The sequence below is a fragment of the Asparagus officinalis genome, chromosome 8 (genome assembly GCF_001876935.1).
Source record: "Asparagus officinalis chromosome 8, Aspof.V1, whole genome shotgun sequence".
Taxonomy (NCBI): Eukaryota; Viridiplantae; Streptophyta; class Magnoliopsida; order Asparagales; family Asparagaceae; genus Asparagus; species Asparagus officinalis.
In genome coordinates, this window is record NC_033801.1 from 3,679,844 (window position 1) to 3,692,877 (window position 13,034).

The following is a 13,034-nucleotide window of genomic DNA, read 5'->3' on the forward strand; positions in this document are numbered from 1 at the left end:
CCTTCGACGACCTGCATTTATCACGACGAAATCACAATCAACCACCCTAGCTAACCCTCAAATAGATCACAACCTAGACTACAAGCTTAATTTTGAGGCAAATTCTTTTTACCTCGTTTCGTCCTGGCAGAAGTGAGTCTGGAGCTCGCCGTCAACTCCCCTGCTAACGTAGAAATAGGCCGCGGTCTGCTCGGTCAGATCACTGTTCGCGAGCACGAGCAGGCGCCGCTGCAGTTGTACATGACGCCCGCCCCGTTCTCGGCCTCGGCCGACAGGGATTCCTCGTTGATCTTGAACTCGGCTTCGATGTCAAGCTAATTAGAACCAAGAAAAGAGGAACGATGAGTTTTGAGTTTTTGTTCGGTTTGATTTCGGAAAGGGTCGTACGGGGCATGTTTGGCATTCTTTCAAGATCGGACCGAGGAAAACTAGACCGGGGTTGGCCAAAGTTTTTCCTAGGCAAAAGTTAACCATCAAGCTGGTTCTATTCTGATTCTACTAATCTAAAACTAGACCAGGACCAAGCCTCGATTCGGTCTTATGCAAACTCCGAGACAGAGCCCTGGGATGTGAAATCGATAGGTACCTGAGCGGCGCCGTGAACGTCGAGGTGGAAGGTGGAGCCTTTGTCGATGGTGATGCCGCTGAAATCGTGGAGGTTGGAGCGTAGGGACTCGACCTCCTCGATGGGCCATGTGATGAGGTTGCTGCCGGTTCTCAAGTCGTACAACACGGTTCGAGGAATGCCCTGCATTTGAAAAGGGGACACGAGTGTAAACTAACAGTTGCTAAGCAAGATTTATTAAAAAAAAAAAAGATAATTATGCCCAACAATTAAGGCTCACGGCATTAAATAAAATCTGGTTTCTTTTTCCTTTTTATTTTTAACTTCTAACGGTCTGGATTATGATGCTTTTTTTTAGGAGATGAACCCTCCCCACGCATATCAGATCATTTTAAGTCAGACTGTAACTCCATATTAAATAGTTAGGGTGGGCATGGGCTGGCCCAAGAAATGCCTTCGGCCCAAAAGTTGCTGGAGATTTTAAACAAAATTGGGCCGGCACAAACACCACCAATCAATATTAGAATATATGTTTTTGGGCTTTGGGCCAACTTAAATCATGCTAAAATGTCACACGCCATAAGTTATGCTCAGAGCACTTGAAGCCCATCACTAGATTGTGAGGCCTTTACTCATGAGCTATGTTTTGTAGAGATTTTTCAAATTTAATTTACAGTTTAAAAAACAAAGTGAAAGCAGTACCTGAAGCGAAGCCCAGCCCTTGAGAATATCAGCACTCTCACTGTCACTCTCCCCGATCCAACCCCAAAGCACTCTCCTCTTCTTCTCCTGGTCATAAAACGTCTTGGACGCATAGAACTTGCCCAAGTCGTACCTCAACCCAATCCCGACATCAAGACTCTCATCGTCAGGGGTCCACTTGTTGGTATCAGGATCGTAAGTCCCGATCGCGTACCAATCTTGCCTGTCGTCGTCGGAGCTCTCCTTCAGCACGTGCTTCACGAGCTTCGACGGGCGGACGGAGGGGTCGAGGCCTCGGTTTGCGCCGGCGCCTGAGGTGGCGATGGGGTAGAAGTCGATGCACTCCCACATGCCGACGTGCTTGACGGTGTGGAGAGTGCCGGGGAGGAGGGTGTAGTTCAGGAAGTCCTTGGTGCTGTAGACGAGGGCCACGCCGCTGTGGTCGGCGTCTTTCGTGCCGATGGCAATGCGCCATGTGGAGTCCGAAGGCTCAAACCTGTTGCGGTTGACGAAAAGGATTAGAGGAGTTTAATCAGAAGATCATGTTATACTATTTTTATACTAAAAGACTCGTAAATACATAACTTTGGACTATTAAAGTTTTGTTTGGATTTGTAGGGAGTAAAGGGAAGTTAAGAGAAACTAGGTGAGAGAATGGAAGGGAAGGGAAGGGAGTTCCCTTCCCCTTGGTTACACCCCAATTTGTATTCCTCACAATTAGTAAAAATTTTCTCCTCCTTCGCCCGTGGACTTAGACTAGAAGCCGAACCACATATATCTTTGTGTTCATGTGTTCTTGATAATTTTCATGCTCTCGTGTGATTGATATTAACTTATTTCAGGGAATTTGTCATAATATTCCTAATCGCACCTAGGAAATTAGTTATCTTCTGCCCGTAGTTAATACATCGCCGAACTAAGTTACGCAACAAAATAGGGGATTTAAAAAAAAAAGAGCTTAACAGAGAATCGTTACCAGGCAGTGGTCGGGTCCCTGAAGTCCGTCGCCCCGACGCCAGGAGGCGGGACCAAAATGGGGTTAGCATCGTCAACCTTGGTCCATTCGAGGAGCAAGGGGTCCGAGAGGTCGGCGGGCACGGCGAGGTTCTGGACCTGGACGGACTCGTTGGTGGCGATGTCGTACCAGCGGTCGGGGACCATGGCCAGGGGGAGGTGCCTCCAGCTGAGGAGGTCCTTGGACACCGCGTGGCCCCATGCGATGTCGCCCCACACCGCGGCGTTCGGGTTGTATTGGTAGAAGAAATGGTACCAGCCTTTGTAGTACAACGGACCTGTACACGTACGTGTAATTTAAATGAGGATTAACTATATGTTAATTAATAGCCAGTCTTGGAAACCTTTTTGAGCTTTTATTTAATTAATTAATTATCAGTTAACTTATGCGAGATACTAAAAGATTACGATTCACGAAGCAAATCAATTTTATTCGCAAACCAAAAATAGCGACCAAATATATTATATTATGTTGCTTGGGCCGTAAGTTTGGAACATCCTAATTCGGTAGTTCGGGTGCAAAAGAGAATTACGTTGGAAGCTAGGAAGGGAGGAGCATGGATTAGGTCAAACATCTAGCTTGAGAGATAAACACTGCAATTGTGGGCCAGGAATCAAACAATCATCTCGTGGCCAAACTGGACACCCCAACTTCCTGGATGTGGGCAAAGTCAGAGTCAAGCAATCGTGGATAAGAAACATAATCCAGTGGCCAAGTATTCTATTAAATAGGCACGAGTTTGCGGAATGATTGTAAGACTCTTGATTAGTCAAACATTTTTTTATTTTGATAATTAAGTCCGGAATCAAACTAAGATCGTGGGAGCTATATTGGAACCTTTTTAACTATATATTCGGAGCGCCCGCGAGGGGGGATAGTAATCAAATAATTTTAATCCCTCTTCGTTAGCCAATCCAGAAACTGCTTGATCAGCAATAATCCCTGCTCGCGGGACTTCAAATTTGTCCTCGTTTTTGTTTGGAAAATTGGAGCTTTGCGGAGAATTGTAAATAGGGCATTTCGAGGGACTTATGTGCAAAAAGTAAAAAAAAAAGGCAAAAGAGAGATTCACGTGGTCCTCACCGTTGGGGTCTGAGAAAAGTTCAAACCATAACCGACGCCGAAGGGAAACACCAATCGCCCGCCGCAGACACAAAAAATAGAACATCAGATTCCGCAGATTATTTTTTTTTTTAAAAATATATAACTAAAAATTCAAAAAATAAAACGGTGAATCTTTTGCTTTTACCGTTCATCCAGTTCTTCTCAGGCTGGAAATGGAACCCGGTCCTCTGCCACGACAGCATCTTGTTCGTCCACGGGTGACTGCCCGTGCGAAACTGACGTCAGCAGGCCGGGCCCGCCCCCGACGACTTCGACGAAACTCCCTCCTCCACTCCCCCGATCGGTCCGTACTAATCTCCGGCATCGTATCCGGGCCTCGCGACCGCGCAACAAGATCCGTTACCGGACCAGAACCCGACAGGAAAAGGGCGCCGCAAGGGCGAGGAGGAGAATCGCGAGGCATTGCGATGGCGATCAGCCTCAGCCTGCCTCGCGGAGAGAGCGGATCCGGGCCGCTGCTCGTCATCGGAGGGGAGGGGAGCGTAGGACGTGGGAGGCGACTCTACGTCACGTGATGAGGCCATGGTTACGGTCACCGCGGGAAGGCAGAATGCGGATCGAAATGAGAAAGAAAGAAGTTGATTAGGTTTTGTTGGTGATGAGAGAAATTGGGGGGGAGTTATCGGGGTATTTATAGAAGGGGACGTGGTCTGAAGTCGGGCATGAGGAAGAGAAGGGAAGGAGATGACGTGGCAGGGCCATGCAGTGGGACCCGGGGAGGGTGGGACCCGTGTTTGAGGGCGGAGGGCGACGGGACCGGGTTATTAGTTGGTCTACACATGGAGTGGGGATTTAATGAGAAGAGAAATGCTTTTTATGGGGGAGAATTCATTTTAATTTTTTTAGGAAATAATAATTTCCAAAATTATAAATTGAGGGGATGTATTGTTCATGATTATATGGTAAGAGCTCTTCTCACATTTTATGTGCGTGAACAAACTTTTGCTTCTCGAAACTTCTTTTGCCTGTCAATTAATAAATTCATTTATATTGTTAACGCTAGGAGTTTTAATATATTAATATATTTATTTATAGGTCATTATACAAAAGCTGATCAAAGAATATTTCTCTTCATAGAGAGGGTGAATTAGTTAAAGATTAATTTTTTTAAACGGCCTGTCCCTAGTCACTCAATTGGAGATGTGAGAGTAGAGAGATAATGTGAGAAATCACTGTAATTAAGTAGGAGAAGCCTGCTTGTTTTTTATTTATCTCTATCTTTCTCATCTCTTGACAAGTGCCCCACAGTTATCCGTTACATACACAACTTGATTATTCAATTGTAGAATTTTCTAAAACAATTAGAGGAAAGAAGACAAGCAACCGAGAAGAGGAACGTTATTTTTCTTAAAGATATATACGTGTAGCTTTTGTGATAGTACTTCCTCTAATAACTCAAGATTAATTGATTATTAGAGAGATCCAAGAGATTAGAGTGGCTAAAAATAGACGCAACCCCGAATTTGTGGAGAAAGATAATGTAGTTAGTTGACTGTGACATAACCAAATATGCCAAAAATCCCTGTAGCTAACTTCCATATGCACGAAAGAGAACCTTAATTCTTCACTCTAGAGGCACTTGTCATGAGATGAGAAAATTTCACATGTACATGAAGAAACTAACATACTCGGTTGAAAACTTGGCCTAAAACGGGCAGTAAATTTTTTTATTTATTCATAGCTAGTTATTTTATTCGTTAATTCGCATAAATTCCGTCAATATATATTCAAAGAACCTAGAACTGGATTTGGAAACATTTTGTATTGGTTGTTCAGGGAAGAAAGTACCATAAAGTAGTCTCGGTTTAAAATTTTATTAATAGCTATCTTCCTTCTCGAGCTAGCATTTGATTCATATTAACTGCTATATTCGGTCATAAGATAGGATTTTGTTTATAAATATTTTCTACTTCAAATAATTGACATAAAATAATCCAATAATTGAGGTCCATATTTGTGCTCAGAATCCTCTGGTGAACCCCATTCCTAATGGAACCGGATATCGAGCTCCACCTCATCACCTTATGACTCAAATCTTCTTCCGGTGAACCCCACACCTAATGGAACCGGATATCTCCACCTCATCACCTCACGACTCATTATTGAACATGGAGCCAAGTTTTATACATATGTGAGTTCAACTTATCCAATAAATTATGGACTCATTCAACTGAATTTGTAAAGTTTGCTTATTGTCAGATCAGTGGCAGAATGTGTGACCCTCCACGTCAAGCAAACTATCATAGCAAGTATATATATATAATATTTCTTGTTCTTTTATATAGAAACAAGAGCTATGGAAGTTCGAACCATAAAAATTGAATTTTTAATCAATCTGATATGAGTCCATAAATAGGGCAAAATTCACAATGCCATCTCAAAATTTGAGTAGTTTGGAAAGAACCCCCGATAGTCGTTAATTTATCATTAATTAGAACTAAAGCGTAAGATCGATGACATGTCTAAAACAAATCCCTTCTGAAAAAATATGGAGGGACTAAAATAAGGTACTAGGGGGAAAACAAATTGGTATACCCATCGCGGGTGATCCAGACGGTTGAGAGGTTTCAATGTTGCTCCTACAGTCATGGATTCGATTCCGGGTTAGGTTGTATAAATCAAAATTAAAAACTTCTGGCATGAGAAGCACGCGACATGTTAACTAACCTTAACGATATCAAGGGGTTTTGTGAAGTTTTACAAAGTCGAAGCGGTGTTTGCACAACACACCGTAAAGTTCAGGGAGTTTTGTGAAATTATCCATATTAAATATAAGAGCACATAAATTGACTTCTCAAAACAAAATTAAGACATATCCGGTCTTCAAAATGCAAGAGGATTAATGTTAAATTCACTGGTGTATTTAAGTGACTTGGATAGAATTGTAATCATCTAGAGCTTTGTTAGAGGATTGAGATGGTCATCCCCCCTAGCGGAGCATCGACTCACCTGTCATAAATAATGATTCATGAAAAAGGTTCACAAACATATGTACGATATGATTTGTTCTTCTTTAAGTACGCGTTGCTACTAGCTTTCCATGTGATTAGAAGTCAAGAGTAACAAGTTCTTCGACTTACTTCTCAACAACTACGTACGTAAACAAACACCTAAAACAACCTGAAAAAATTTAAACAAACCACTAAAAAACATAGTACTGTACATGATTAAACCCGATCGAGAGGATAATTTGTATTGTCTTCTGACCTGTGAATAAAATGATTGGAGCCCGACAGCTCCGCATCTTCCAGTGCAACTAGCCAGTGCATCAGATGCGCATTGGGAACTGACGCACCGCACATGGGCTCTTGATTGGCTCTTAGCTGTGAACTCTGCACGTACTCAAGGATCTCTAGCTAATGAGCTTTGCTACAGGGACCCAAAATATGGGACCAATAGAGGGGACAAGTGAGGTGTCCCCCTCCTATTGGATAATGAGTTGGCCATCATTAATGATAGCCAACTCATTATCCAATAAGAGGGGGACATCTTACTTGTCCCATCTATTGGTCTCATATTTTGGGTCCTTAAAGAATTTTTCCTAGCTAATACAAGAAAAGAGAGATGGGGTATTCCAAAAAGAAACCCCTAAACATTGTGATGTGCGGCAGAAGCTCGGACGAAAATTGTAATTTTTTTTTGTATTTGTCCCTTCATCTTTAGTATCTTGAAATTAGTCCTCAAATCATGGAAATTGCTATGAGGCCCCTCGATTCTCAGGTTATTTATATATTAATCCCTCAAACCATAGAAATTGCTATTAGGACCCCTCAATTCATTAACTTATTGTCAAATTTGTCTCTCCGATCAATAGTAGAACTAGCACGTGGAGGGAATGCAAAGTGAAATCTAGTGTTGCGGATTATTAGCTTGTAGATTCGCGTAATCCATTTCAAATGAATCCTACCAATTGCTATTTCAAATCCTGATTGGAGGGATTAATTTTAAGATAAGTCATAAATTGAGGGACCTAATAGAAATTTTCATCATGGGAGGGACTAGTTCCAAAATAACATAAGAATTGAGTGACCCATAGCAACTCCCATGATTTGAGGGACTAATTTCAAAATATTAAAGAATTACTAGACTAATATAGAAAAATCCAATTTGTAAATTCAATAAAATCCCTGTCAACTTGTCTCCCTTTGCTATCATTAAGAGAGGCACTAGGGGCACACCCTCTACCACACTCCTAATCACACCATCTCTCTCGCTACAGTGCACGGGACCCACTTGAGATTTTAAAAAATCTCAAGTGGGCCCGTGCACTGTAGCGAGAGAGATGGTGTGTGAGATTTTAAAAAATCTCAAGTGGGCCCGTGCACTGTAGCGAGAGAGATGGTGTGATTGGGAGTGTGGTAGAGGGTGTGCCCCTATCATTATTTTATCATTAATGACATTGTTCAGTTTAACTTGTCATGTACTCCTTACATGACAGAAAGTAGACATGTTTTTTTTGTACTCTAGTCAGCAATTGAAATTTCATCCGTATTCTTATTTTTTAGGGCTTTTTGTTTTTAGGTCCATTTGTTTACCTAGTTTTATCTTTAAACCCAAGTATTATAAGTTGTATATTTAAACCCAACTTTCTTTTTGTATTTATCTTTAAACCCAATTTCCTTATATAGGAGGACCCACATATGAGAGTATTATATTTTGAAATTGGGTTTAAAGATAAATACAAAAAAAAAAGTTGGGTTTAAAGATACACCTAATAATTCTTGGGTTTAAAGATAAAGCTAGGTAAACAAATGGACCTAAAAACAAAAAGCCCTATTTTTTATCCCCCGAATGATGAAAAAAAAAGAGGATCTTTTGATCATTTCGTGTTACGTTTTAACCTTGTTATGAAAAGTTCCAAGCTTTGGGAGGGTTTTGTTAAACCCCTCAAAATCCAAGGGTTTTATAGAATTTACAAACCTTAGAAGAGTTTTGTACAAAAACCCCTGAAAAATTGAAGGTTTCTTTTTCTTTTTCAAATTTGCCGAATATACAAATCTAATGGACGGCTCTCTATAGAAAATAACATACAGAGGAAGTACAAAGTTGTGAGTGTATCATTATGCATTTTATATACAATTAGTATTTTCTATCCTCCTAACAGTTTCGATTAATTGTCACAATTGTTTGCTATATAGGATTTTCTACACGAACTTTCTATGGGATTTTCCACCTAGTCCAATGTCTATGTTTTTTTCCTCCATTTCCTTTTGAAATATATACTTTTTTGGCATTATTATATTCTCGTAACTAATATATATGTTGATTATACACTGAACATCGAGGTGGCGATTTATGACTGGTGGCGTGTGTATCTATTTCAGTGGATAATCAAGCCACGTGGTGCTGACTGTACCTTGCTTTTAAAACTAATTAATTTTTGTTTTATAAGTCAATTATGGAAGTTCTTCTTCTAGGCGCGAATGACGACCTCTTTAGGGAAAAATACAAGAGAAATCAATAGTGTGCATTGTTGACCATCCATTTGGAAATCTTCAAATGTAGGCTAATTTGGAGTGTAAAAGGGATATTCAACATGTTAGAATTCACCTAGGTGGTATTGCGTATTAAAAAATAACATATAACTGAAACGTTAAAACTTTTAAATTGATAAATTATTAAATACACACTCTTTGAATTTAGAACTTTACTACAGAGACCCAAAATATGAGACCAATAGGGGGGACAAGTGAGGTGTCCCTTTCTTATTGGATAATGAGTTGGCCATCATTAATGATTGCCAACTCATTATCCAATAGGAGGTGAACGAACACCTCACTTGTCCCTCCTATTAATCCCATATTTTTGGTCCTTAAGGAATTTTTCTTGAATTTAGTATGAATACTATAAATTAAATAATGGTGTTGTTACAAGGACCCAAATAAAGGACATGATGCATAGGACAGTTGAGCTGTCACCATCCGGTTGCATGATGCACTGTCCATAAACAATGCATCATGCAACCGGATGGTGACACCTCACATGTCCCATGCCTTAGGTCCCCTATTTAGGTTCCTGAGGCATTAATGATTAAATAATATTCATGAGATTAAAAATTTGAACATTGGGACGCCTCTTTCATTTACACGCCGCGTACAGTTAAATATCACCATCTTGACATTACTTATAGACAAAATAATGCACGCATGAGTATCTAGAGTGCGACTTGGAAATGACCATTATTTTAGGAGTACTGGGCCCCAATTGGGGAGGCTCATCAACACAAGAGCGTGTTACTTCGAAATAAAGAGGTAGATGACTTAAAAAAAGTGGTTGCATTTTCTCAAGTAGCATATATATGAGCAATTGCTTGTACAAGATTTGGACAAAAGTCGTACGTACTCCTATGAAGATGAAGTTATATCTATGGGTATTCATTCTCTTTTATTTGGGTTTTCCATTTGGAACCGTTCTTGCTCATGAAGATATATAGAAATCGGTCTCAAATTCAAATTTATACTACGGTCCTCAAAATATAGAAAGTTGGAAAAGGAAGAAAAAGACTAACAGAAGACAAACCCTTAGAGATATAAATGACTTATAGATAAACTTTTGACTCTATTAATTAATTAAGGTGTTCTTTCCTTTGAGTTTCGTGGGTAGATCAGAAATTTAGTTAAGGCTCTATTTGAATAAATCTTATTAATTATAATTAATTAATTAATTGAAGGAAGTCCGGTTTTCCAAGTAAGAAAAAACATTTCATAGGATGTCACAAAATTATCGGAGACCAAAAACACGCTTGAAGTTCCCGCGACCAAGATTCTAACAAGAGAGTATATTAACCATTTAATTCCCGCCCGCGTATGTCATTAGTAGACCAGGCCAACACATCGATTGACCTGACTGGATGCCAACTCAAGTTACTTAAATCATCAGACCACCCTGCATACTGGCAAATTTGTGATTTAATTAACAACCAAGTGATCATTTAAATTCCGTTCACGTACGCCACCAATTTTTTTTTTTTTTTTTTTGGCCCCAAACTCGACGTCCCAGATTAATCAACACCCAATTTTTTTTTTTTTTTTTTTGGCCCCAAACTCGACGTCCCAGATTAATCAACACCCATTCATCACATGAAAACCCTTCACCCTCCCTCCCTCCCTCATTTCCTACGCTAGTCTTCTTCAAGCTCTCGCTGATTGCTTCAGAAATGATGAGGGAGCCCCAAAACTAGTGGCTACAACAAGAGACCAACCAACCGAACCAAACCATATGGACACAGAGCTAGTGTACAGTGACAGAAGAACCAATCAATGCGGGGAATCCGAAAGACTTTGCGAGCCAGCATTGCATTATTGCTGGGTGAGCTGTGAACGGACGCTGCCACGTTGCGAGCAATGAGTAGGGCGCGCGGATTTTTGATTGGACTAGAAGATTCACATGTTTCCTCCTTAATCTTTTTTGTCCGGGGAAAATGCTCACAGGGGCACCTGGGCTCCTCTTGATTTTGTTTGGAGGAGTCTCGTGCTTTGGATGACTTGTAATGCACACGTGGCGTTGTGGGGGCCTCAATTATTTTCCCCTCTTGAGCTTTGGCGCCGCCTACTTAGTGTGTCCTAGGAGCAATAATGTTGCGGACCAAAGCTCGCTGAGTCAGATGCATGTGGCATTGTCTACAGAGAGAAGAGAAGAGGCCAAGAGGATATGATAGTCGTTTTGTGGTTCTGTGAATGGATAATTACTTTAAAAAAAATGCTAATGTATAATTTCCTTTAAAAATTAAAACTGGCAATCAATAAGGTACTCATTAATTCGTATATATGAGCAGTCCAAGTGTAACAAGACGGCCTTCGGTGCAAGCTCCCGACATTCCTGATTAATTTTGTGATGTATCTATTTATTAATTATTTATATTTTACAGCAATAATGCCACGCGGGCCCCAGTTGCTGAGTGGACGAATGTGCCAGGTGGTCACTGAATCCTTTTCCGGTGAAGTGTCAGCTTCAATGTTCGATTTCAAGTTGCTTCGCGATGCAAGTTTGGAGTTTAGATTCAAAAGTGTTCGCAATTATAAAATGGCTTTTCTAAGCAGCGCTCATGGCCTCTCGGTAATGGACTTGAGAGATAAATGAATCGCGATTGGGTCTCCTTAATTGATTTATACTAATTAATTTCTCTAGCTCCTAATTACCTTTGCTCTCGCTGTCTCTTTCATCAGCTTGATGAATTAATGTCTGGACGCTCTGCATGCATCCGTTAATAGAAAACTCATAACTTAAATAGGATTCGTGTTTTCGAATTAATATGATTCCAAACGAATTATCCATTTATGGAACTTCGTACCAAAATAAAAGTGTGTATAAAAATCAATGATTGAATAATGCTTGCGTGGACAATGCATACTTGTGTCATCTTTGAGTTGGATAAAGTTAGATTTAACTTAATTATACCTAGATATAACAACACATCCAGCTAAACTTCATCTCAAACTCTAATAAATAAGCATTTCTGACTCAAGGTCCAACGATACATTCGAACGGAACGAAATTAATGTAGCACATAATTTGGAAAAAAACAAAACAAAAACAAAACAAAAACAAAAACAAAACTTATTTCTAGGCGAAAATTTGAAGAGATCGATTGAAAGAACACTTCATCAAAATAAGGCGGTGGTAGCTCGATGACGTCAAATAATGAGTCCAAACCCTCAATGATTTCACATATATGCAACCAAACTCATTGGGGTGGCATAATAATAGCCACGATTTCTTGACACCTAATCAGTTTCTCCTGCTCAATATTACTCTACAAGTTTCAATCTCAAGGAAATTAGGTATCCTTATAAGACTTGTGCCATCCGTAATTTGTTCGTTCTGAAAAATAAAAGTACATCTAGCGACACAATTAGCCACTTAATCAAAAAACAAAAAAAAAAAAAAAAAAAAAAAAAAAAACTGTGAACCAATCAACCTCCCACGAGTTCATACGTACGCCTCAAATTTTGCCTGAGGGGCTTACTTACTTTTGACACCTGCCCCTCTTTTATTTAATCCGCTGCAATAGGAATTTATATCCAATATATGCAGATTTACAAAGAATGGCCGAGGTGGGGCCCACATGCTCCATAGTCCACGTGGCGGGGACCGTGTCTCCGGTGTCATCTTGAAATTATTCATTTTCGTTCTGTACTCATCTAACTAGAGGCTGGAATTTAAAGGACTTGGCTTCTAATTTGCTTACTGAAAATAGGCCTTGGAACGTGTACGGTTTCCTAGCCTATAGGTTCAAATATCGTTATCCACTTAAGTTACCCTTTTCTGTGTACAATTAGTAAAGAAATTATATAATGACACTCGTTGATTGGCGAAGAGTCGCAAATTTTTCGGGATGTTTTTTAATCGCTTTAGTTGCTTTTCTTCTTCTTTGTACTGCATATACCTACAAGTTTCTCTCTCCTTCGAGTTCGTCATGGGTGAAGTCATAACGAAAATAAAAATAAAAATATAAGCTTATGAAAAATAAGAAATTGAAATGTTATGTATGGGTGGGGGTGAGCCGGGCCGGTTCAGGCTCATGACCCGACTCGCCAGGTTGAAGGTTAGATAGGGTTTGACCCAGGCCTGCTCAGATCAGAGTGCTAAGATCAGAGTGGGTCGGGCATATTTCTTTGATCCTGGGTC

The 13,034-nt window shown here is 40.2% G+C and overlaps 1 protein-coding gene across 1 annotated transcript in view; it reads right to left on the minus strand.

Annotated features, from left to right (window-relative positions):
- Positions 1–3,641, minus strand: part of LOC109851284 (6(G)-fructosyltransferase-like) — a gene marked incomplete in the record, with an annotated part of 4,357 nt that extends 716 nt beyond the window's left edge. The window contains 8 exon segments of the mRNA XM_020421346.1: positions 1–11; positions 113–224; positions 227–314; positions 587–748; positions 1,268–1,763; positions 2,244–2,559; positions 3,366–3,374; positions 3,532–3,641. Coding sequence (XP_020276935.1) covers positions 1–11; positions 113–224; positions 227–314; positions 587–748; positions 1,268–1,763; positions 2,244–2,559; positions 3,366–3,374; positions 3,532–3,589 — 1,252 coding nt within the window.